Here is a 26443-nt window from a genome sequence, read left to right as displayed (position 1 = left end):
CTTCATGGTCCTCCTACATGCTGTGTGTTTAACTCCCAACACAGACAGAATATGACAAAACCGCAAGAGACCCAGCTGTTTGAGGTCTAAAGGAAACAGAGTAATCTTCTTGGCTGCCTACTGCAGAACCAAGGAATCCCATAGGAGACAAAACAGATCTGGCAGGCTATTCTTGTTTCTCTTGGATCCCTTTCTCTGAAAATCTACAATCTTTCCTCATCCTGTCCAAGCATCAGAAGAGGCAACTGGTAGAAAAATGTGAGTATCTGAGTAACTTACATTTCTAGCTCTCTAATATATGAAACTTGATTATTTAAAAAGTTCACAGCAATATCAAGGATCTTCCCACTCACAACATAATGGAGAATTTCAGGTTCCTCTCCTCCCTATAGTTCTGTATGTACCGTATGAAATTTAAGATTTCACTATATGGCCAAAGAAAGGCACTCACATGGGGAATAAAGAATAGATGCTCATTTTATACTTGGAAGAACTAAGAATTGCTGAGAGATTATGTGGGTGGTAGTAGTTCTAACAGAAGCTGCAGTTTGCCTACTTGCTATCAGGTCATATGTTGTCAATGTTGTGAAATTTGGGTTACCTAAAAATTATGAATCATTCCTATTATTAAATGTTCTATGTTGCCTGTGTGTGTGTGTGTGTGTGTTTGTGTGATTTTTCAAAAAAGTCTCCATATACTATTTTGTGCTGCCAATATGACGGCAAAATTAACGAAGCAAATTCAAGGAAACTCAGCTACTTGTACCAAAAAAGAAAAAAACTGAAACAGTTGTTTGGAGGGGTGGTGTGTCTGCTAAATGGTATAATTCTTAGAAACAATTTGTGGTTAAAGTAATTATATTTACAGTTCACCTGCCATTTTCTCCCGCCTACCCTTCCATTCAACATATCTGCTATGCAAAGAAATATTATGACGTTTTTCTCAGATTCAAGTCCTCCATGCATGCGCTCTATGGGGCTTAGTCCCACATAAATGTGCATAATAATGTGGCCTCCTAGGCTATTGTCAGTGAAAACACATAATAAAGCTACAGTCCTAAATACACTATCTGGAAGAAACTTCCATTCAAATGGAATGGTACAAATCAATGTGTATAATCAGATTTATAAGGCATGTTTCATTCCTTGTAGAATTGTGCAGTTTGTTTGTTACTCAGCTCTTTTCTGTTGTACTTTCCACCCTTACTTTTTCTGGCCGCATGAGCCTTTAAATCAGTGCTGGCCATCCATAGTATTTTGATCCTTTTGATCAGTTTGTGCTCATGACTGTGGATGTGCTAGTGGAGAGAGAGGTCTGACACAGGAGTCTCGCCTCCACCCCATACAGTGGCAAGCTCAGCCACCATCACTATTCCTAATGCCCTTATTTCCCCAACATTACCCCACCCCGAATCAGCAAATTCCCTCACATTAGAGTCAATAGGGAAGGGGGAAATGGTTCATTCCAACCTGGTTGCAATGAGTCAGCAGGGCTTTCAATGTGGCAATTTCTTCACCATGTATGTGTTCTCATTCTCATTGCCCCTCTCATGTATGTGTGTATATATGTGTGTGTGTGTCATACATACACACACACACACACACACACACACAATTGCTATGCCCATCTGTAGCAAAAATCCACACCCATCTTGTATCAGTAAACATACAAAGGAAACTTTCCTATAACTGAAGGTCATTTTATACTGTACTATTTAATATCCCATACTCATTTTGCATTAGGAATCTGTCTAAAACTATCAATTAGGATGGTGAAGCATTGGAACTGATGCCCCGCAATATTTTTTCTTCAGTCTTCCTTGTTTTAACAACATATTTTTTTCCCAGCTGTTCACATACTTTCACTGAAAAGAAGACCATTTTCTCACATCTGGTCTGTTCCCATCTGATGTTCGTTCTCGTATTTTTCGTCATACCATACAATTGCTTGACATTTCTTAACATATCCCCCCCCCCCCCCCGAGCTGGCTGGAACAAATCTATCCATAAATCTGTTACCACATTGCTAAGAATTTCATTTTGCTGCCATCCAGGTCACTAGGATTGAGGCTGCGTAATCTGTAGAAATCTAAAGAAAATGTTTGCTTTGTGACATTGACCTTAGGAAAAAGCAAGCTTGTTTGAAGGTGGCTCTGATCGTCAGTGACCTATGCAATACTCAGTCTCCCAATTTTAGGGTCCCAACTGCTCTCTGTGTTTTGTGTGTGTGCACAGCACTCTTGAGCACCCAAGCATTCTCATTCACTTAACTGGGAAGGGACAGTTCTATGAATGCATCCTTTTGCCAGCAAGAGACTCTGCCTCTCACACTGAAGTGACTGGGGAAATCCTGGTTGCTCTATAGGCTTCAGAGTCTCTATGCTTGTATGCAATATTCCTGTGATATGCAGACTTTTATTGTATGATTCTTCAAGGTTCTTCTATCAAGACTAAACTCATGGGGGTAGACAACAACATGAAAAAGCAAAGATGCCAGCGTAGTTAGCAGTCAGCTGTCAGCTATTAGAGGCAAGAAGCCTGCCAGATGAGAAGAACAGCATCTACCTGAGAGTTCTCAGAGAACTCAAATGTCAAATTGCTGGTCTTCTAGCAAAAATATGTAATGCTACTCAGGCCACTCTCCATCTCTGAGGACTGAAAAGTAACCAATGTAACACCAATTTTTAAAAAAGGATCCAAGGGGGTTCCTGGAAGTTACAGGCTGGTGAAATATAATATTAAAAATAAAATATGCAAGCGTATTAGTATGTATTTATTTAGATGTCACCTATCTGACTGAGTTACCCCAGCTACTCTGGATGGCTTCCAACCATTATAAAACCACAGTAAAACATATATAAAATATATAGAAGAACAAGCCTTGCTGAAGCAAAGCCAGCATGGTTTCTTCAAGGGCAATTCTTTCTCATGAACCTATTAGAGGTCTTTGAGAGTGTCAACAAGCATATAGATATTGGTGATCTGGTTGACGTAGTGTAACTGGACTTTCATAAATCTAGGGTTCTGTTTTTCTTTACAAAACTACGTCAAGTATTAATAGAGTGGGAAAGAAGACCACCAAGCAACCTTTTAAGGGCTTTACACTATTTGGTATATTATGCTCTATTTTTGTAAGGTTTTATTAGGTCACCCAAAATAATTGGTTCATCTCAAAAATAATTTTTAAAAGCAGCAGGCTATTTTTAACAATTTGTAAGGTAAAGGTAAAGGGCCCCCTGACCCTTAGGTCCAGTTGTGACCGACTCTGGGGTTGCAGCGCTCATCTCGCTTTATTGGCCGAGGGAGCAGGCGTATAGCTTCTGGGTCATGTGGCCAGCATGACTAAGCCGCTTCTTGCCAACCCAGAGCAGCGGACGGAAACGCCGTTTACCTTCCCGCCAGAGTGGTACCTATTTATCTACTTACACTTTGACATGCTTTCGAACTGCTAGGTTGGCAGGAGCAGGGACCGAGCAACGGGAGCTCACCCCGTCGCGGGGATTCGAACTGCCGACCTTCTGATATGCAAGCCCTAGGCTCTGTGCTTTAGACCACAGCACCACCCACATCCCTTTTAACAATTTGTAAGTTTTGTTAAAATGGGGTTATTAGGCTTTAAAGATCAAAGGCATGAAAGAGAACAGACACTTGGAAATGGATTAGAATTGTCACAGAGCAGGAAGGATCAAGGATGCTCGACACAGGCACCTTAATGCTGCAGCATCCTTTGGATTTGGAACATCTAGATCATGGCAGCAGATGCTAGGAGGGGGCTGCATTCTAGTAGGTTGCTTTGTTAACATGGCAATTCTAGATTTGATATAAAATGTTAGAAAGCCTGAGAACAATTGATCAGATGGGCTACTGACCCAGAATAATATTTATAGCCACTGGTTCTACACATGTGTAAGCAACAATTCAGTGACTCACTGTACGTTCGCTGTGTTTGGAAATAAGGCAGACAATGAAAGAACCAGACAACCTTTGTAGTCCAGTAATGTGCGTAGCGCCAGGTCTTTGGAGTCTTTCTTTATCTGATTTACTCAAGCACAAAATATAGCTTCCAGCAAAATTAAAGTTAACATGTTTCTCTAGAGATTAAGATCAAAGCAGTGGGAAAGATTCTATTTCAACAGCATGATGTTCGCTCCCTTATCTATAAACTGGGGGTTGGGGGGTCAGAAGACAGCAAGTGTAGGGAGACGTCTGTTAATCATTTTGATGTGTTGTCTTAGAGAATGTCCACACTTCCACTTGTTTTTTTTTTCTTCCACTTTTTCCATGCTTTTTAGGCACAGGTCTGAGAGGTTTTTCATTTGCCCCACCACTTTCCCCAAGGAAACCCACTGTTCACCGCTAAATCGGAACAAACGTCAATCCGAAAACTGATACTTGCGACAATTCGGCAGGAAGCAGATGGTTTTCTCAGGAAAAGCTTCAGGGCAAACAAAAGCTCACACCTGTGTCTAGAAAGCATGGGAAAAGCAGAAGGGTTGGTGAGTCCTTCGAGTCCTATACCACAGAGCCTTGAATAGACCTTTAATGAGTCACTCACTACTCCCCGTTTTCTCTTGAGTCTCACAAAGGTTCAGGGAAAGCTACAAGATTGGACCACTCCGCAGGGGTGCCATTTTAGATTACAGTAAGAGAGTGGACAGAGCTGCAGCAGGGCACTCCATACAGGGCAGACACAACCAGCATTCTGTGTTTCCCATTGCTTATGTAGTCAAAACAGCCTCACACACTCAAGGGTGCGGGGAGGTATTCATCAGACCTAAGAGAGAGCCTTTAGGTTTGCATCAAAACAAACAAAAACTAGGGAGGAAAAAATCAGGGGAGAATACTTGGTGGTGTGCTCCTAGTTGTAAACCTTACAACAAATTTGTAAGTGAAGTCTTCCAGAGAGGACTGGGGTTGAAAGGAAGTGGCTTTCCTAGCTAACCAGTGAGTCCATGGAAGAGACAAGATTGGAACTGAGGAGCTCCTGGTTCATAACACAGCCTCTTAGCCAGTATGCTCCATCAATTTCATATGACCTACTTTCTTCCCTTTTCTTTTTTAAAACCAGGACCATTAGTTCTCCTCACTCGGTATTGTCTATGCTGATTGACAAGGGCCTCAGTTAGCAGTTTTTCCAAGCCCTTGCTGCAAATGCTGGGGATTGCACCAAAGATCTTATGCACACATTACCTAACAGTGTAAACTCTTAAGATGGTCTTCCTCAGGGGTAATAGTTTAATATTCCACCACTTTGGTCCCTTTGTGTTCCCCATTCAAACATCTATCTACCTGCTTTTGTTTGACTTAAAAGCAAATAGGCAATAGTTTTGAGCATAAGATGCTCGCTCATTTCTGGGATTGCTTTGATGGATTGTATTGTCGGTCATTTTAGATAGCAGGCCATTTGACACAGTCGTAGACACAGCAAATCACTTTGACACGAAGTTTTGTAGTATGCAGAGACAAGGAATTTTCCACTGCTTGTGCCAAATAAAGTAGTCACTATTTTTGGTCTGAGATCAGCATTCCATCCTCCTCCTCTTCTTATACTCCTCCTCTCTGACATTCCACAAACCCTGAGGGAATACAATTAAAAACTCAAGAGTTCTCAGCCATCCACTCATTTTTAGCAGGAGAGTCTAATATATTATGTTCTCATATCTGTGTGTGTGAACTGAGGGCTAGATAATAGTTGGTATTTCATAAACCATTCTATTCCCAAACCAGCTCAACACAGGAAAGGTGGGTGGAATAATCCAAACATTATATAATTCAGAAGTTTTTCTCAGCATTAAAAATCATTTGCAAACCCATGCTGGTACATATTGATTTTGCCCATAGCATTCCAACTTCCACCGCCCACCAAAAAGCTCTTTTGCATATGCCCTACTGAAATGAGTGGGCTCTCCAATGAGGCAGCCTTCGCCCAGCTTGTGCCTTCTGGATGTTTTGGACTCCCATCAGCCACAGCTGTTGGGAAATGGAGTCCAAAACATCCAGAAGGCATCAGGTCAGTGAAGGCTAAAATAAGATATGTGGGGGGAAGGAATCCTAGTGGATTGTGTGAGGTGGGTCAGATTTATCTTGGCTACGGCTCTGCTCATTTTGCTCCTTCAAGGTTTTCTTCTCATGAATTACTCTGATTTATTTGATCAGTGGACTGGAAAGGGTTGTGTGCAGGATTAAAAAACAAAAACAGCAGCTTCTGGGAGCCAGACATCATGAAGGGTAATCCTTGAAGGAGGGGATCCCTTGGCAAATGGTCACCAATCACCTATTGGTAGAAAATCCTCACCTCCTTTTTCCAAAGCACCAACCACTTGTCTGCTGCATCCAGAGTGTTGCTAATGTATAGCACCATGCCCCCAGATTGATGCTATGAGGGTATGTGAATCATAGCAGCTGTAGCTATGTGGGAGCCAGTGTGGTGTAGTGGTTAAGTGTGGTAGACTCGTAATCTGGTGAACCGGGTTCGTGTTTCTGCTCCTCCACATGCAGCTGCTGGGTGACCTTGGGCTAGTCACACTTCTTTGAAGTCTCTCAGCCCCACTCACCTCACAGAGTGTTTGTTGTGGGGGAGGAAGGGAAAGGAGAATGTTAGCCGCTTTGAGACTCCTTAGGGATATCAAATCCAAACTCTTATTCTTCTTCTGTAGCTACATGGTTGTGCTTGGAAGAAGGGATGCATCCACATGGTGACAAGATAGTACACTAGTGCCATATCTAGAACAGAGTGAGGCAGTCACCTCAAGCAGGTGACTTGGGGGTGTCATGAACAGGCAGCAAATTGTTAGGTTTTAATTTGTGGTCGCATTTTTACTGCCAGGGACAGGCCTATGGGTGCGAGCATCGCTTGAACGGACCTGGGCACATTGATTTGTAGGGGACCAGAAGTGGCCCAAGACATTTTGCTGACTGAGGTGGAACAGAAAATGATGTCCACCTCTCCAGTCTAAGTCAAAGTACATGGTTCCCAAGGCTCTCACTCCTCTTTGGAAGTAAAACATACTGTAACTAAAAGCTAAGTCATGGACACATTGCTGCCCTTCATGATACCGAAAATTAGTCATCTGCCTCTGCCTAACTGTAGAGTCAGTCCTGTTGGGGTGATGTGATTTGAGATTCCATCTGAGGAAGCAAATTATCTTGGATTGGCCCTCTTCCTTTCCATTTTGTTCTATACTGGTCAGCACTGTTTCTTGTTTTCTAGTACCCCACAAAGGGGCTCATTTTTTAAGTATACAAGCTACTTTACACACATTTTGTCCTAACTCTGTTCATCCCTATATTTTCTTACTCTTCAGCCAGTCTCACAACTGGGGCAGCATGCATAGAGTCCTTTCAAAGTGTGGTATTCAGCTCAGAGTAGAGCCACTGAAATTAATTTAGTCATATTCATTCATTCCAGTGGTACTTCTCTGGGTAAAACTGAGTTGAATTCTCATCAATGTGATTAAAATTCTGCCAAGCACTCATTTAGGAATAGGGAGCTGAATTCAGTTCCCTTTCCTTCTTTCCAACCAAACACCTGATCAGAAAATTTAAAAATAAAAATCTATGTATGTTGCTTTGGAGCCACCATTGTGGCTCAGGACCAGATCTGAGGAATTGGAGAGCTCTGATTCTGAAGTCTCTTTCCACCATTTGGGGAAGGAAATCTCATGAAGCAGGAATTCTCTAAAAACCAGTTTGTGGGAATCATGTGGAGAGAGTACTGTTGCACTAAGATCTGCTTTCAGACTTTCCATGATCACCTGGCTGGACTAGATTGGTCTCCAGCTTGATCCAGCAGGGGTCTTCTTAAGCTCTTTCATTATGCTGTGTTGTTTTTTAAAAACACAAACAAAACAAAATGTTAACAAGGCAAGGCACTGAAAAATGAACTTGACCATCATGAAAGGCACTGCAGAAAGTAATTGGCATAAATATAGTTCTGCTGTGAAAGGGAAACAGTCGGGTAAAGCAGAAAGTTCAGGTTGTACACTGTCATCAACCATGTCAAATATTGCATCCTTACCACAGGTGGGACAATAGCACTACAGTCCATACCTGAGAGAATTGTGCTGCACTTGTGGATACTTTCTCGGAACCGGAAATAAATTAGCATCTTGCTAATTGAATCTTGCTGGCATTTTCATTGTTGAATGGAAACAAAGTATTTAAATTGCAGGCAACAGGAATGATAATGGAATGTAACACTTTAAAAATAATTCGCTGTAGTAAATGGATGAATTGTATTATCAGATTTAAAAGCTAAGTTTGAATAGTATATTTTCTTTCTTTCTTTCTTTCTTTCTTTCTTTCTTTCTTTCTTTCTTTCTTTCTTTCTTTCTTTCTTTACCTCACATGAAAAGCTTTTCATTCTATTTTGTCTAATTTCAAATACCATGATAAGATACCTTGAGTGCAATGGCAAGTTGGTAAAATTAGATGTAAGATACTGGATTTGGGAACTGTAAGGTTTACCTGGATTGTTGTTGTTTTTAGTTGTTTTTAGTATTCCTTTATTTTTAAGACAAAATAAATGAGAGAGAGATATACATACGGGAAAAGAGGCTGAATTAACCCGACAGATACCTTCTTTGTATGTAAAGTAGATCTATTTTATCCTGACACTTACCGGTAATAAAATGTTTTTCGGGTGGTAAAAAATGTTGAAACACACAGAGGATTTCTCTGCAGTATTTCTAGTTGTTGGGTATGTTTCACCAATATTTTTACACTTGAAACCCATTATCTGGTGAATGTGCCATTAGGTGAGGACTTGCATATGTGAAAGAAATCAGCCCCCACAGAGCACTGCTTTCTGTTACCTGACATCCCTTGCACAAAATGTTGTGCCCACCTCCCACTGAGGCAGTTAACTGGTTCAGCTGAAGGACACAGAGGTTTGCGTGAGCCAGTAATGAGATGTCAAGTAGTGCTGGTGCCTGAGTGAATCAGCCCTGAACTAATGCCCTTTATATTTTTACACACAGCAGCACATACACACTCATGCTCTTTATAAACAAGACTGAAATGGTTGGGTTGAACTATTTAAAGGTCAGACCATTACAGAAAACCAACTGGCCAAGTGGGCAGGCTTTCCACCATGGAATTGTTCAGTCTGAGTTGATGGAAACCTGGTGATATTTTATTTCTTGCTGCAGATTCTAGTCTACTTGAAAAAGCCTTTGATCTCAAGTAAGGTTTCCTGGCATTTACATGGCCAACCTGGTGGTGGGTTGGTTGTCTGAACTCATCCAAACCCACCCTCAGTTTCTGATTATGCTGCCTCCTATGATTCTTGGCACCAAACTCATTACTTGCAGCTAAATAAACAGTAGCAGATGTCAAAAGCACTCAAAGCTGGTATTTTTCTCCTACATAAGTGCTAGTCGCTTAGTGTTATAAATGAAATATTGACTCATTGCTTTGGCCAGAATGACATCTCAAAGCAAAACTGGGCATGGGATTGCTTTGGTCAACAGAACTCGAGTTATTTTTGAATTCCCTCCTTCCAAACAGTGGTCAATCATGTTGCTTATAAATGGGCCAGGGGTTTAATCACTAATAATTACCCACTATTTACTTGCCATCTTTACATGAACATCAGGACACCTGCAAACTATGTGACAAAAAAATTAAGTTGTTATTGGTCATTTCCCCCTTCATGATGCATAGGTTAAAATGATAAAGGTGTCTCCACATGTTAACAGTGTAAGCTACTGCATAATGAAAATCACTTTGTTTGACATTATATTCTACCCCATTTCTTTAAACTATAGATGTAGCTTATCCCAGCTATCAGTAGGTTAGGTAGTTGTTAATGGAGTTAACTTGGGGGAGGGGGGCATGGTGGGGTATCCCTTACCACAACCCTGTGAGGACATATTCTGAGAGTGATTGACTGCTCCAAGGTAAGCAAATGAGCTTTTTGGATGAGTGAGTCAGAAGACCTGGTTTTCCTGCCTCCAAATGCAACACTCTAACCACCACACCACACTGGTCTCCTTTTCTTCATATTTGGGAGCTAACCATTTGGGGAATAGCCATAGCTTGCAGAAGGTTCCAGGTTTAATCCCTGACATCTTCAGGTAGTGCTTGGGTACGGCTGAGAGAGACTCCTGCCTGAAACCCTGGAGAGAACTGCCAGTCATTGGAAACAGTACTAAGAAACCTGGACCAGTGATCTGACTTGGTATAAGGCAGCTTCTTACGTTTCTGTGTTGAGAAGCGGACACTACTTCACAATACTTACTTTGCCACACAGATATTGGGAGGGAAATCACCACACAGTAGCTCTTCCAGCTGAAAAATCAGTGCTGTGTGGTTCTACTTCTGTAACACAGACATTGTCTCAACCAATGAAGCTTGTTTATATATCTTTATCTATATCTATGTCTGCATGCAAAGAGAAACCAGACTTATTTACCTTGGGACATGATTTTTCACTTGGGGCAAGAAAGAAGCTGACCAAATTCCCAGACCAGTCCATGGCCCTGAGGAAAGAGACACCAAACCTTGTAGGGAAGAGGTCATAGCTCAGTGGGAGAACACATGACCTGCATGCTTGGGGTCCAGAGTTCAATCCACCATATCTTCACTTAAAGGATCTTAAAGGGGCAGATATCTGTTTTTCCTAAGCTTGAAGAACACTGTTAATCAGAGCCGACAAACTGGAATTGGATGGACCAGTCATCTGATTCACACTATAAGGCAGCCATGTATGTTGAAACAAAATAATACGCCACATTATGGCCTGTGATTTAGCATATGGAGCTGAATATAGGAATTGGGAGCTGTGCGTAGCATAAAAAATTAACCAGTACTTTTAATACTCTGGGTTATCCTTCTCATTTAGTTACTGCATGATGAGACGTATATGCTAGGAAAGTGTTACTGTTGTACCAATGATATATAATTTTCTTTTCAAAAACAGCTTGAAGGATTGCCCCACGCCTCCATAGTTCTTCTCCGAGTCCATAATAAACCATGCACTCTTGACATGAGCTGCACAATAACATGAATAGAGAGAGAATTCAATGAATCCAGCAGATGTTTAATGGTCAGCTTCACTGGGAACTCTTTGGCTTCTGATCTCCCTGATTCTCAGGAACCGTGTCCTAATTTTAGTAAAGTCCTTCTGGGTCCAATGGGCATATAACAAACCAAAATAGCTTGCCTACAAACCTGAGAAGATTTTTCTGCTGTATCCTGAACTTTGAGTATTTATTCAAATGAGTTTTCCAAGAACAGAAGGATGAGCAGAATCAGGTTTCAGGCTTGTGGGATTTGCTTTGTTTTTTTCTAGAATCCTAGGATTCACCAACTGGAGCCAGGTACAAAAGACATACTCTTTGGCTGTGTACACATTACTGGTGTTTGCTGTGGCTCTGGAGCACTCCTACCCCTGGCTTTTGAGTCCGTGTACACATGGTGTTACCCACGATGCAGAGCTATCCTGCAGTTTCTTGAGAAATATTGCTGTTTGGTTTGTTTCCACCCAAACCAGCTTTGATCTGAAAGAAAAAATAAGCCACATTTACTTGACAGTTAAGCTGAGGCGTGTACACTTGAGACAGCCATTACGCATGCCAGAGGTGCCAACTTGCACCAGAGATTGAGGGGCCCAGCGAGGTGTGCTTGTGATGACACACGTTTGATGCCTTGTCATTGGGAGGAGGCTGAGCATGGCTTCAATGGCTGGTGGCTCCCCTCTCATGTTTGGCCTCCTTCCATGATAGGAGGAGGAGGAGGAGCTGGCTACTGAAGCCATGCCACACTCAGCTCCGCATTCAGCTTACTCTACCCCCTCCCAAAAGATATTGGGGGCCCCAAGACAGCTCCACCCCATGATTTGACGTAATGCATACTCTGTTGGTGTAGATTTGAATAGCACTTTTAAAAAATATAATCTGCATATGATTAGGTGCTGGATTGACTGACTTTTACTCTTAGCTCATAGGAGATTATTCACAAAGACCTTTTAATGCAAGGATGTGGAAATTCTGGAGAGTCATGTGTGCTGCAGTTCCAAAGACTCATTATAGACAAATTTCTCCCTAGAAACATCAAGAAGAATTGAAAATGGCAAGTGATCAGTCTGCTTGCTATCACTGCATGGCCTCCCTTTGTGGAAAGAGATACGCCACGAAAGAAGACAATGCTTACTGTGTGAAGTGCTACGACAGCCTGTTTGCTAACATCTGTGAAGAATGCAAGAAGCCCATTGAATGTGACTTCAAGGTAAGTGTTGATTTGTTTCAGAAGCAAAACTGTTCCAGTGTTATTCCAAGCTTTGTGGAAATAGTACATATAGAGATCATAGGGGCACATGTGTTGCCCTGCCTTCAATGTCCCAGTCGGTTCTCCCCGTCCCAATGCATGAAAGCCTGAAAGATATTTCTAAGAGCAATCAGCTGAATGTTCTTAGAAACTTTCCTGCAATTGGGAAGGCTGCAGTGATCGTGAGGGTGGGATCATAGGCATGTTCAGCTGAATGCTGAAAGAACCCTGTACAGATCTTCCCACAGCCAGACACCTCTGGCCCAGTTGGGGCCTTCAAATACCTAAATAGAGCTACACTTTCCACATGAAGCAGAGTTCTGGGTGTTTGCTGAATGCTCAAAATCAGCAGTTAACTATAGAAACAGTTAAAAAAATTATTTCATTTTCTTTATTTACTATTAGGAGTATTAACTACTACTATGTAGTTACTAGGAAGCAGTCAGGTCCAGGGGTCTGCTACCTTGAAAACTTCAGAATTATTCCTCCTAGCAAACTTCATTAGCTCATGCCTGCCATGTTGGAAGTGACAGGAAAGAAGAAAAGGGGCTCCTCAATTATTGAAAACCACCCACAGGCTTTAAAAAAATGTTTTCATTCAACTCAGACATGAATCTACCATGATCAACAACTAATGATTGTGAGCCATGAAACTATGCTCCTTTTCTGACATAAGTGTGGGGCAGCAGATGAAGTAGAGACTTTGTTTGGAGGGGTTCTGACTGCTCCTGTGTTGCTTGTGACTCGCCGCTGCCCAAGATATAGCACTAGTATTCATTCTTGTTAGATCGGAGATGAGGTTTGAATGGTGAACTGACTGAAGTGCTTGTCTACAGAATAAGGCTGAGGCATTGATATGTACACCAGATTACCTGCACACAAACATACCCACCCAAATCCATAGATCGGTATAATGCATCCATAGATATAGACAGGAAGGAACAAAAAAAAGAGAGTATATTATTATTAGTTGGGTGGAGGGGTAGGTTGTATGTCTGAGCCTCCTTCTAATTCCTGGACCCAGCACTGCTTCATAGAATCATAGAGTTGGAAGAGACCACAAGGGCCATCGAGTCCAACCCCCTGCCAAGCAGGAAACACCATCAGAGCACTCCTGACATATGATTGTCAAGCCTCTGCTTAAAGACCTCCAAAGAAGGAGACTCCACCACACTCCTTGGCAGCAAATTCCACTGTTGAACAGCTCTTACTGTCAGGAAGTTCTTCCTAATGTTTAGGTGGAATCTTCTTTCTTGTAGCTTCAATTCCTGTCATAGCCAGGTTAGCTTCCTGGTAAAGTACTGGCCACTAATTATGGGCCATAAGCTAACAAATAAAGGTAAAGGTCCAGCCCGTTAGGTCCAGTCGCGGACGACTCTGGGGTTGCAGCGCTCATCTCGCTTTATTGGCCGAGGGAGCTGGCATACAGCTTCCGGGTCATGTGGCCAGCATGACTAAGCCGCTTCTGGCGAACCAGAGCAGTGCATGAAAACACCGTTTACCTTCCCGCCGGAGTGGTACCTATTTATCTACTTGCACTTTGACGTGCTTTCAAACTGCTAGGTTGGCAGGAGCTGGGAGCTCACCCCGTCATGGGGATTCGAACCACCAACCTTCTGATCGGCAAGTCCTAGGCTCTGTCGTTTAGTCATCAGAGTGGCAAATGGGGGGGGGGCTCTCTCAACTCGCTGGTATGTAGAAAGACAAAGGCCAGAGGTGAGACTTGATTTTTGTGAGCTAGAAGCTAGAAGCAAGGCTGCAGACTGGGCAGCTCGGAGAGAGAACCATGCCTTCTGGAATCCAAGACAGTGGCTATGGGAGAAGCAAGACCCCCTTGGGGTTTTAATGCTGTGAACCCCTCTGTGTAGGCTCAGGTGGTATATATGTATAAAAAAAGCACATATCATAAAATAACACCACAGTCTCCACTGTCCCTCATTCCAAAGGAAACACAAACCCTGGGTAAGCGCCTGGAACCCCTGGGATTTTGCCCTGCTCAGAGATTGGGGTGGTGCACAACAATATAACCTGTGACATTAAACTTCTGTAGATAAATGCAGGTTTTTAATAGTTTTCAGGCTCCCTACAGACCCAATGGGATGGGTTTCATCCATCATTTGAATTCAGCAGCTTAATATAGAGATTTTAAACTGCATTAACCCTCAGAGTAATGTCTTCGCTTCTTTAATATCTGGGTTTAAAAAGTGGGAGGGGGGGCAGTAAGTTGTATTATTTTAACAATTCATTCCAGAGAGATTTCCTTTTCTAGCCTGTGCTTAATTCAACTGATAAGATCTAGGGAAACCTTAAAATAAATTCCACTGACAAATAACCAGTGAAAAATGACTTCCCCTTGGTCTGTATTACAGACAGCCTCCCCTGTAACTGCTAAGATTCGCAGGGAAATAAATGGCATTCATCATTTTTATGTAATAACACTGTCTCCGCAAGCAAGATATCTCAAGGAAAGATGTGTTTGGATTAAAATATTTTATTCGCCAAATGACAACTTCATTTTGTTGTTTATCTCCTAATGCCTCCTCACTCATCACAGAAATAGCATCTTCGTGGCAAATGGGGATGAAAGGAAACAAAACTTCATGTCTTTGGGCTTCATCTTTTCTCTCAGAACTCAGGCAGAACTTTTCATGAAAACTATGCACACCATGGTGGGATGTGTGTATAGAGATTTGTTCCTCCTTTAACTCCTCATAAAGCACAACTCTGTATAGGAAAAATAAGAGTATATTAAATGTATTGTACACAAAATATCACAATATAACATGTACTAATACTCTGATTGGTATGAGATCTCTCTCTCTCTACACACACACACACAGTCTCTGGTCAATCTTTAAGTGATATATATAATCCTACAAATTACGGTACTATTCAATGTCTCCGCATCCAAAAGTTCAACTATATTGTACTGAAGTCCAGAGTGTAGATTCTCTGTGTTAAATCTTGTAGTTGAAAAACTGCTTATGAGGAGGACTCCAACAACGAAATATCCAGGTAAAATCCTGTCACCCTTCATCAAGTCAGTCTAAGTACATTGCTAAATGATACATAACATGCTGTAAATGACTCGTATAATACAATCGTATATGGGGGGAAAAACCCACCTAATGTGATCCAAAATATTCAAGTGTTTCACTTACATATGCAGGCAACTTAATGCTCAACAATATGGTCAGCTCCCACCTTGCGAGGGCGCTCAGCTCCTGGTGAATTGCTGACTCGGATACTCATTCTCCTGGGGTGGAGATTTAAAGGGACCATAGCATTCCATCACACTCTGGGATAGCATACAGTAAAAATCACAGGAACAACGCACAAGAAACTACTCCAATCCAGACTGAGATTTAGACCTTTGGGGATGACTGTATTCAGATGGAAAATCCATCTGGCTTCCAGTTGCAACATAACCTTTCTTACATCTGGTCTGCTGTATGGGTGTGGTTTATACACTTATATACATACGTACATGGGTATGACACTCCGTTCTATACAAATCAGGATTTTAGAAGATATGTCCAGAATTAGACACAAAAATTTGGAGGCACCTATGGTACAAAGCCACATACGACATAGCCACACTGGTGAGAAGATATGCTTTTGTGGTTCTACAAGACAATACACCAAATTACAGCCCATTTCCCTAGCACAAATAGAAGAGGCAGTTTTCCCTTCCTTACTCCATTGACCTGAGAGTGACTCCCACTGAATTCAATTTTGCAGAGACGTGGTTCAGATTGCAGGCTTTTCCAAACAGTCCCTTTCATCCTGTGCTAGCTCAGATAAAGTATGCAGCTTGAGGGTAGACAAGGAAGAAAAGCTCAGAAAACTTCCTCCGATGTGGTTAAACTACAGAATATTCTGTCTCCCTGCAGGTCATTTTTGACAATTATTCCGAAACCAATGGCTCATAGCGCCTTCTGATTTGATTGTATCGAACTGGTGGGTTTTTTTGGGGGGGCGATGTTTAAAGGAAGCACCTGCTTTTTATTAACATGCATTCATTGTCTCTCAAAGGATCTTGCTTATAAAGGCTGCCACTGGCATGAAGCATGCTTCAAGTGTGCCAAGTGCCATCAGTCTTTGGTAGAAAAGCCTTTCGCTGCCAAAGATGAGCTCCTGCTGTGTACAGAGTGTTATTCTAATGAGTATTCATCAAAGTGCTTCCACTGCAAGAGGACCATTATGCCTGGTAAGATAACAAGGAGCTTTTGCTAACGAAATAAATAGTGTCGCATGGCAGTTTTAATTAATTTTGAACACTGGTCTAGTGGAGCTCAATAGGCAGAAGTACGATTAAGGTGAAACTCTCTTCTTCAATCCAAGGGCCTTTTCAGACGAATGCTTCATTTTTACAGGTGTTGCACATTCCTTATGCAGAGGCCAGTTTGCTATTTACTGTCCAATTCACCCACCTGCTGCCATTTCACCTTTTGCCATTTTACCTCCCCTTTCTTCTTTTAGCTTTTAGGAATGTGAGTAGGTGAGTTTTATGGAGAGCTACTTATGCAGATCCACATCGTTTTGTATGTCTTTTTCCTGAAAGATTTGTTTCAAAATGAAACTCCAGTGGGATCCTAAATATCCTTAAATTTAAAAAGGAAATAAACCTTTTTTTCTCCAAAAAATGCTTTTGGGTGTTGTCCTATTCCACTTGTGATACAAATAGACATTGGGATCCCATAGCCTGGCTGCTTCCTGTGGCAAGGTTTCCTTATTCGGAATCGCAAAACCTTCATTGTGCCTCCAAATCTTTTTTCTTTTTTTTACCTTAAATTCTGGGCATGCCTTTCAGTCACAAAATGGAGTCCCAGGGAACCACTGGCTGGTGGATTCTTTCTCAAATTTTCTTTTTTTGAGCAGCATTTTCAATTACCTCATGGAGGTCAGTTGAGCCACCCATCTCACACATGGCTTGTCGCTCTACTTTATAAGACTGGTGCATTCCCCACTGCACTTCCTCCAGAAGAAAAGTTGTGGGGGCTCTGGATCCTATCCGCCAGCTCTGACAATTGTGAGTAACAGGTGCTCTGCCACAGTTCTTTATTCAGCCAGAGCATAGGCAGCAATCAGCAATTCCGGCTATGCAGAGAGGGAGTACAAATTCAGGCTTGCATCTGAGACTGAAATGTTGTCACTGAATAATTCAGACCCATTCAAAGCCAGGGTGCTGGCCTGGTGTCCCAAATGGAAATTTTAATTATGTACTAAATTGCCAGATTTGCATCAAATTTTGCCTATACCAAAAATATTCGACAGATGCCCTAGTGCAGGGGTAGCCAAGGTGGGGCCCTCTAGAATGGTTGGTTGCTTATAAGTCACTTTGGGTTGCCTTGGGCAAGATAAAGCAACTAACAAATTTAATTAACAACCGCAAAACAATAGATGTTGTGAACAACTCCTGTCATCAAAGACCATTTGCCATGTTGCTGGGGCTGATGGGATTTGTAGTCCAAAAACATCTGGCGATACCATTGACTGCCCCACAGTAGTAGAGCATTCTATGATAATTATTTGTATCATGTCCCAAAATAGCCATTTCTGTGTTACATAACTATTTTGTGGTGGTGCTACAAGGTTGCAACTGGAGAGAGTGAATGTTTTCTAGCAGATGGGCACTGAAACATTCTGCTACATATAAGCTATTATCCAAACAACTGGCCCTAATTTCTGATTATTTTGTCTAATAACATGCCAAGTTATATGTTCAAGATATTGATTATCTATAGAACAATTCAGAAATCCGATTCGCAAATCAATCCACCTTACCAAAATTAATAAATAAATGTTAACACATTTGGCAAGATTTCCTCAGCATGGGAAACAAGTGTGACAGATCCAGTATTTTAAATTTTAATATGCTGGACACTAGTAGCAGTCACACAATTAAATTAGTCTACTTAATGTTAAATCTGTAAGCTGTACTTATGGTCCCTTCTGAATAAATTGGAAGACCAATGTGACTGTGGCGGAATCTATGCACATATTTTTAAAAAACACTGTGAAAATGCTTTTTTTAAAAAGTGTTTTGAAAAATATATTGAATTTGCCATAAGCTCACCATCACCATCTAACGTCACATTTGTATAATGCACTTAAAACACACCTAAGACATTATATTTGCAGCTGTATAGCTGAGTCCTGTGAGTTGATTTAGGAATGGGATTTGGCAGCTGAATTTAGACAACTATGGTTGAAGGTATGAAGCACTGATAGTGATAGGTATCTAGTTTCTTTTAATTCAAGCAGCCTAGTCAGATGCAATCAGAAGGGTCACAGAGAGAGTGGACAGTGCAGAGATGTGAGAGCCAAACTACATGTGATACCATAAAGTCTGGCATAGAACCATCACTGGATTTCACAACTTTTCAAAATTTTATTGAGGTACCCATACATCCCCACCATGAGCCCAGTACCAGCCTCAGGGGAACATTTAGGTTGGGGGAGCAGTGTAGGCACAAAGGACTAAGACCCTCCATCTACCCTGTGCCACTTCTCCAGTAAACCCCAGAGAACCCCCACAACTACTAAAAAAATGCAGGGAGGTTTGGTCTCCTGCATTCTTTGTTGCTTGGTTCTGATACAGAGATGTGATGGCACCCTTATTTTTGGCTGCTTGTTTCACAGCAGAGTTTTATTTCAGATTATCGCATATATATGGCAATTTCCCTCTACTACTTATAATCAACTAAAAAGAAAAGAAAAGGAGGATAATAGGCTTGCTAAAAATTGTTTACTGGTACAGGTAAAGTGCTGTAATGAAATAATTTGTAGACCCAACATGAAGCTAAAATGAAATAATGCAGTGTTGACACTTTCCAGCATAAGATACGAGAGTCTTGAAAAGGTGCTCAATTCACACAAGCACTGGCTATAGGAGTTTAATGCTTCCCAGGACTTGGAGCTAATTAGAACCTTATTATTTTCATTATACTTACCCTATATTCAATTACCACTTGTACAAAACAGCTATTTTCCTGAACTGCCTTCCTCCTCTCTGTGTAAAGCTTCCCCTGTGCTGCAATTTCAAACCATGCTATTTCAAGTCCTTGAAGAGGAGGTGTTGGAAAGTATTGGTTAACTAATGTCTTTGCATTTATTTTCAATAGTCAATTGAAAATATTTTCCATTAAGTGTTATAGTATTCCATTTATGGTAAACTTAGAAAACAGCTCAGGATTAGAAAAACTAGCTGCAAAATGTTGCTGATTTACTTAAGCTCCTGATTTTTACCTAAAACATTGCTGTACAGACCAGAAGGGGGACAGGGATGTCTACACCCAATGTCCATTTCTTGATTTGCTTCCCTGCAACGAACTCCAATTCACTGAAGGTGTCATCTGTGTGTCTGCTCTCATCTACACACGCATCATCATTCGCACATGTGCAATGGCTGTCTCAAATGTACACACCTCAGTTTAACCAGGGCTTCTGCGGAAATTGATTTGAAGGAAAGCACATCACACCAGAGTATTTTTCAAGATGCTGCAAGATACCTATGGACTGTGACTGACGTCAAGTTTCCTCAGCTTCAAACACCTGTAGTGGGTGTATGCTTGAGGCAGAATAAAGCAGTAATGCGTACATAGACTTAGAAGAAAATTTGTTGAAACAAATATGGCAAACTGCAGAGACCTCCACATGTATTATTATGTCTTTCCCTATCGGACATATTAATACCTTACCTCCCTATATCTTATTTTTATGTCCTTTGATTAGTTTTGAGATGGCCATTTCACTTTGACATTAAAACTTGAATTTAACCATGAGTTTCTGTGCTTGGCTGAACTGGGGCTGTTGTGCTATAATTGATAATGAAGAAATAATGTCCTAACCATACTGTTTTAGCACAGTTTTTAATACAGCATTCCCAGCCGGCCAATAATCTGTCAGGTTTCATGATTGGTTTTGCAGGTTCTCGCAAAATGGAGTTTAAAGGAAGTTGTTGGCACGAAGCTTGCTTTGTTTGCCAACACTGTCGGCAGCCGCTAGGGACAAAGCCTTTGATTACCAAGGACAACGACAATTATTGTGTGCCTTGTTTTGAGAAGCAATTTGCTCAGTGTTGTTACTCCTGCAAAAAGGTAATGAAGCAAATGAAAAATACTGGGGCAGTGGGGGTGGAGAGATAGGTGATCACAATGAACTTCACTGTCCATTCCACAAACAGGGGGTTGTCATTTGTCCACAAAGGAGAAACAGACACTCTTGGTGACAGAAGCCACCCTCTGGAATGCACTCCTTCAGATAATTCATGAGATCATAATTACCTTCAAACCCCTCTTCATATTAATGTTTGTTAACAAACCAAAAATATTCTTTCTTACAATGACCCTGATGCAAACATCCTCAGGTTTGATAGAATTCATTGCCAAGAGATGGGAGGAAGCAGATACTCTGAATCTGTTTCCATTGTCAAAATTACACACGCTGAACAGAAGGTGAATGCTAATAGCACCAATAATGCATTCAATGGTGCATTTTACATTTCAGGAGCACCATATGGGATACAAGATGGGTGCCCCCCCCAAATCATCATTCAGTGCAGCATTTCCCAACTTTGGGTCCCAACATCAGACCCAGCCATCAGACCCAGTGGTGAGGGATGTTGGAAGTTGTAGTCAACAACATTGGAGGACACAAGGTTGGGAAAGCCTAATCTAGGAGGCACAGATGTGTCATTATTCGGAATAAGTCCCATTTGACACAATTAGACTTCTTAATGGACAACGCGGGTGGCGCTGTGGGTAAAACCTCAGCGCCTAGAACTTGCCGATCACATGGTCGGCGGTTCGAATCCCCGTGGCGGGGTGAGCTCCCGTCGTTCAGTCCCAGCTCCTGCCCACCTAGCAGTTCGAAAGCACCTTAAGTGCAAGTACATAAATAGGTACCACTTTATAGTGGGAAGGTAAACGGCGTTTCCGTGTGCTGCTTTGGTGCCGGTTCGCCAGAGCAGCTTCATCACGCTGGCCACGTGACCCGGAAGTGTCTGCGGACAGCGCTGGCTCCCGGCCTCTTAAGTGAGATGAGCTCACAACCCTAGAGTCTGTCAAGACTGGCCCGTACGGGCAGTGGTACCTTTACCTTTTACCTTTAATGGACATATATGAGATTGTACTGTTAGAGAGATAATCATATGAAGGCTTCAGTCCTAAGACCACTTATTAGGAAGTGAACTCCATTGGGCACAGTGGGACTTCTGATTCGCATACATTGGATGGTCTTGAAAGTATGCTTCAGCTGTCCATCCACCCATGCAATTCCACAATATAACACCAAGCCAGAGCCCTTCTGTTTAAGTATACCGTACTTCTAAAAATCTCAATGTTGCATTTCCTGTTGGCAGTCCAGCAGCCCCTTATCCATTTCCCCTTTACAACCAGCAGCTGTTTCTGTAGGAATAGTCTCAGAGCCAACCCTGTTGGACATTAGTAATAAAAAAGAAAATAATTCTTCTGAGCATGTGTAGAGTGCCTTTTCCCCTTGCTACAGAGACCTGGAGTGACATTTTCCTTGATCCGTGGGGTGACTCCAAAGTACGCTGGATATTCAGCATCTCTCTCTTTTTATAAATTAACCAAGGAAGTGTGGTGCTTATTGACCTTTGGTTTTGTACTTAATGCCGAAGTTCAGCATCTGGCTACAAATGCTCCTTTATCATCCAATAGGTGATAACTGCTGGCGGTGTGACCTATCATGACCAGCCTTGGCACAAAGAATGCTTTCTGTGTACCGGATGTGAGAAGCAGCTGGCAGGGCAGCGGTTCATTTCCAAAGATGAACACCCCTACTGCCTTGAGTGCTTCAGCAGGCGCTACGCAAAGAAGTGTGTGGCCTGCACCAAGTCTATTACAGGTAACTGTTGACTATCCAACTGACAAAATACAGTCCATATTTTGATAGTCATTATGGCAGAAGCAAGCCTCCTATATAATCATTGGCAGCATTTGTGCTCCTTATTGCTGACGGATGAGCACAGGGTGCTAAAATTATTTATGGTGAATTGGAGAGCAGTACTATTACTGCAGGACATTTAAATGATCATGAGAAAGTGGCCCTGTTGCCACAATTCTTGAGCTGTAATGAGATTCAGGCTCAAACGAAATGTTACGGTACATAACAAAATATTGGCCACATGCCTAGTTCCCTCTTTCGTCTCCGTAAGATCTTGCATAATTTATTTGCTATCACAGCACCCTGGTTCATATCCAATGCTGCTGTTCTCTGGTGCATGTAGCAGAATTTCCCCCCTTCTGCCCTTTCCCCTGCAGCTCTCTGAATACTCCCAAAATCTGTCCCATGAGATTAGAGAACCCTTTGGAGCAGATTTTGAAGGTGCTTAGAAGAGAAGGAGCAGAAGTCCCATTACACAGGCATAACTCCACGCAAGCAGTGCTGAATGCACTATTCTATGTTTAGTGACTCTACCAGTGGTAGTCAACAATTGGCAGCTGGAATGAGAAAATACAGGATTTTGCAACATGGATACATTGGACTACATTTTAGGGAGGGGGAGGGGAGGGGGAGGGAGAAGCTATACAGTTGCTGCTCATAGCTGTCAACTTTTCCCTTTTCTTGCGAGGAATCCTATTCGGAATAAGGGAATTTCCCTTAAAACGGGGGGAAAGTTGACAGCTATGTTGCTGCTGTCATGTTGTATGAACTACAGTGGTACCTCGAGTTACAAACACTTCAGGTTACAAACTCCACTAACCTGGAGGAATTATCTCGAGTTGAGAACCTTGTCCCAGGACTTTCGCCCTTTTAGTTTGGTTCTGATTGTATTCACTTTAACTGCAAATAGATAGATGATAGATAGATGGATGGATAGACAGACAGACAGACAGATAGATACTAGTGAAAAAACAATTAATTCACCCCGGGCCTTTGGGAACTGAATGGCCAGGGACCCACCAATTGTAAATATTAGATTGTAATTTTAGTACACTAGTTGATGGTTTTAGATTTTTTATGGCACTGTGAAGCATTTAGTGATGATGAGATGATTTTAATTATATTTCATGCTGCTCTGGGCTCCCAGTTGGGAGAAGGAGTAATATAAAAATCAAATGAATAAACAAACTAAAAATAAACTCACAAGATGGTTATGGAGGATAAAAATGAAGAGGAAACTGCCTATGTTACTCTGAACTTCTTGGGGAAAGGTCAGATCCAAGATGAATTCTTTAGGAGAAGGGCCCAAGTTCAGTGGTCAGGGATGTGTCTTACAGGCAGAAGGTCCAAGGTTCAATCCCAAGCATCTCCAGACAGGCCTTGGAAGGACACCTTACCTAAAACTCTGGCGAGCCAATCACTGTAGACAATATTGAACCAGATGGACCAATGGCCTGATTCAGTGTAAGGCAGCTCCCTGAGTTCCCATTTTCCTGTGAGAATAGCAACACCAATGCAGTTACCATGGTAAGTAAGTGGCGACTCCGAACATGGCCTTGTTTACATCCACATTTTGGGTCAAAGAGTATTAGTGCAAGAGGAGAGGCATCTATTCCCAGCCTCTGAAAATCAAAATAACAAACAAAATACACAACTGTTTCAAGCAAAGCAAAATCTCAATGAGTCGTCCTCCCCTTTCCAATTTCTAATACGCACAAACACATTAAGCAGCAGCTGGAATTGTTTTTAAGGGTGCCATGGTAAGAGTTCACCCACTTCCTGAGCATGTGATCTGGGGAATCCTAGCATTGCCAAGCATCCTATGAAACTCTGGCTGGCAGGTGTGTCTGTTATTCTCTCTGCAGTGAAAGACGTAGAAGGCATTTTCTGTGTGTCATGCTTGAATCATTTAGCCTCACCTTCATATTCCCAGAATTGAAGAACAGATCTTGCCAGAAATAGAACACTGCTTTCAAGATTTGTGCTTAAATGGCTTATAATTAAATGTTTGGCAAACACACAGAGGCTATTTAAAAGTATTCTAAGACCATTAGCTGGATCCTTTTAAAAACAAATTGAATGACCTCTTGTCCCAGTTCTGAGGGGTAACACTGCCAATTAATTACTGATCCCGTCATTCAAAGAAAGAAACAAAACTGATGGGAAATTCAATCAGCCATAACCTTTCTCTCCATTGCGTATGTGAGTTCACACACAGCAGACCCTGGAATTTCTTCTACAGGCATAATTAATTGCAAGCAATTAAGCACCACCTTTCCACAGCTCCATAAAAATGTGCTTTTTAAGCCAATTTACTTTTATGTGTTAGATTTATAATTCACAGTATCCAACAAATATGGTGAACTGTTAAATCCATAGTAGGATAAAGCTATGAGTATTGAACTAGGTGGGCCTTAGGTCTGATCCAGTAGGACTCTTCTTATCTTCTTACGTATACAAAGCAGTGTGTACCTGTGGATATGCATCCTGAATTAAAACGGACAAGACAGCTCAGGGAAGCTGGCTTAAATGTGCACATTGTTGGTCCCATAGTGGCCAATTCTGAATCTCAGAAATATATACCATATTGGCCCGAATATAAGCCTCACTTTTTCCCCCAAATTCCGACCATGAAAAGTTAAAGCGTGGCTTAAATTCGTGGCCTTACAAAAATTGGCTATTATGATATCGCTGCTGAAACAGTGGTAAAATGGAATGGGTATGAGTGCCTGCGGAATTTTAAGGGAGCAGCTCATATTTGGGCCAATACGGCAGCTATGTCAGCATCTATTGTTGTAGTGCATGTCAAAACATGGACCCTTCAGTGAATTGAGGGTGGCCCTAGACACTTTGCTGCCTGAGGTGGAATTGCAAATGGTGTTCCCACAACCAGGCCAAGGTGCATAGTTCCAAAGACCCATCAAATTATTTTGGCGCCATGAGACAGAGACTCCCAAAAGCATTGTCTCCATACCTGGTAGTAAAGAATATTACGTATCTGATGTTTTGCTGTGTTTTCATCACAGCATTTCACCTCACTCTACCTAATGGTAGGACTGGCCCTGAATGAATCACATGTGTTCATTGATCCAATTTTTCTCCAGTTTCCATATATTAGGATAACTGAGAGTTTTATTTAATCTGGGAGCCCTCAGTGGACATGACATAATAAGTGGTGAGAGAGTCCTATTTAGATTTTTAGATGGAACTAATTTGCCTCAGTGTATGGCAGCTTCACTTCATTTAGCTCAGGTTTTGACATTTATTAAAGGAAGAAGGAAGGGACTTTGCTTATTAGAGCATAAGTTACTGCCTTTGTGATCTGCTAAAAGGCACTCACAGCCCCACTTTTCATCTCCATGTTTTCTCTTCATAGCTCTCGGCGAAGCCAAATTTATCTCATTTGAGGATCGCCAGTGGCACAGTGACTGCTTTAAGTGTGGGAAATGTTCCAGCTCACTGGTGGGGAAAGGATTCCTAACCCAGCAGGATGAGATCCTCTGCTGCAAGTGCGGGAGCACTGCTTAGCTCACAAGACCTTGTTAATTTCCGTGTGCTTTAAGTATCACATGCATAATTGCTCAGTGGTCAAAAATCTGTCTAACAAGTATAATTATTGTTCAGTTGTGCAAATTGCTTCCTGACAGCATTTCTGACACAGCTGGCAGACGTCCCTTTCATCCTGTATAACCACTTTAAATAACAGGGTTTCTGCTAGGAAACAGTTATAAAGATATATTAACCTGAAAGCATGTTTGGTTGTTTAACTGATTAGTTGGATGGATGGTTCCTTGTAGTAGAGTGCACTCTGCTGTTGGGAGTGCAAGAGTGCAAGCTTGCAACACAAACCAATACTGTGCTCAAATTCTAATAAAAAGAACATACATGACAGCTCTGTTTAAGAAACACCAAAATGAGATTTTTCCGACAGCACAGTGTTTATCACTGTCTGCGACCCTTTCTATGCATATGTAGGTCAGCAACGAAGGGTGCTGTCAAACAGTAACAAAGTTGTGTGAGGAAAGTAATGGGGGTGTTCTGTTTTATTTTGCTGCTCCTAGAGGTGCTTTTCCATCTTATATTACAAAAATGCCGCACTAAACATGACATTGGAGCTCCTGGTGTTTTTGAATTTGTGTTCAAAAAGTCACATTGGCTGCCTTGATTTGGATGAGAAATATATGGCGATTTAACCATTCTCCCCATGCTGATTCCTTAACACAGATCTTGTAGGTACCCATATGGAGTACAGGAATTTTGCTGT

At 41.8% G+C, this 26443-nt stretch overlaps 1 protein-coding gene across 2 annotated transcripts; it reads left to right on the top strand.

The window, feature by feature from the left end:
• On the top strand, nt 1–25928 carry FHL5 (four and a half LIM domains 5). Of its 2 annotated transcripts, XM_082216687.1 has the most exons (7): nt 1–258; nt 4293–4496; nt 12049–12228; nt 16303–16477; nt 20200–20369; nt 21954–22140; nt 25556–25928. In XM_082216687.1, exons 2-7 carry the CDS (start codon nt 4476–4478, stop codon nt 25705–25707), a joined length of 885 nt encoding a protein of 294 aa, XP_082072813.1. In that variant the 5' UTR covers nt 1–258; nt 4293–4475; the 3' UTR covers nt 25708–25928. The 2 variants fall into 2 exon arrangements, with proteins under 2 accessions (XP_082072813.1, XP_082072814.1); XM_082216688.1 differs by lacking the exon at nt 4293–4496 and having other exon boundaries at nt 2–258.
• The last annotated feature ends 515 nt before the right edge of the window (nt 25929–26443 follow it).

The sequence above is a fragment of the Podarcis vaucheri genome (assembly GCF_965113315.1).
Source record: "Podarcis vaucheri genome assembly, chromosome: 3".
Taxonomy (NCBI): Eukaryota; Metazoa; Chordata; class Lepidosauria; order Squamata; family Lacertidae; genus Podarcis; species Podarcis vaucheri.
The sequence above is the reverse complement of the archived record's forward strand: the minus strand, read 5'-3'. Positions and strand labels throughout refer to the sequence as shown.

What these genes read in the sequence shown, in the direction of transcription:
- FHL5 (XM_082216687.1), top strand. Translation starts at nt 4,476, where the DNA reads ATGGGAAAAGCAGAAGGGTTG. An exon ending in CCATTGAATGTGACTTCAAG is followed by an intron (nt 12,229 to 16,302) that starts GTAAGTGTTGAT and finishes TGTCTCTCAAAG; the next exon opens with GATCTTGCTTATAAAGGCTG. An exon ending in CAAGAGGACCATTATGCCTG is followed by an intron (nt 16,478 to 20,199) that starts GTAAGATAACAA and finishes TTGGTTTTGCAG; the next exon opens with GTTCTCGCAAAATGGAGTTT.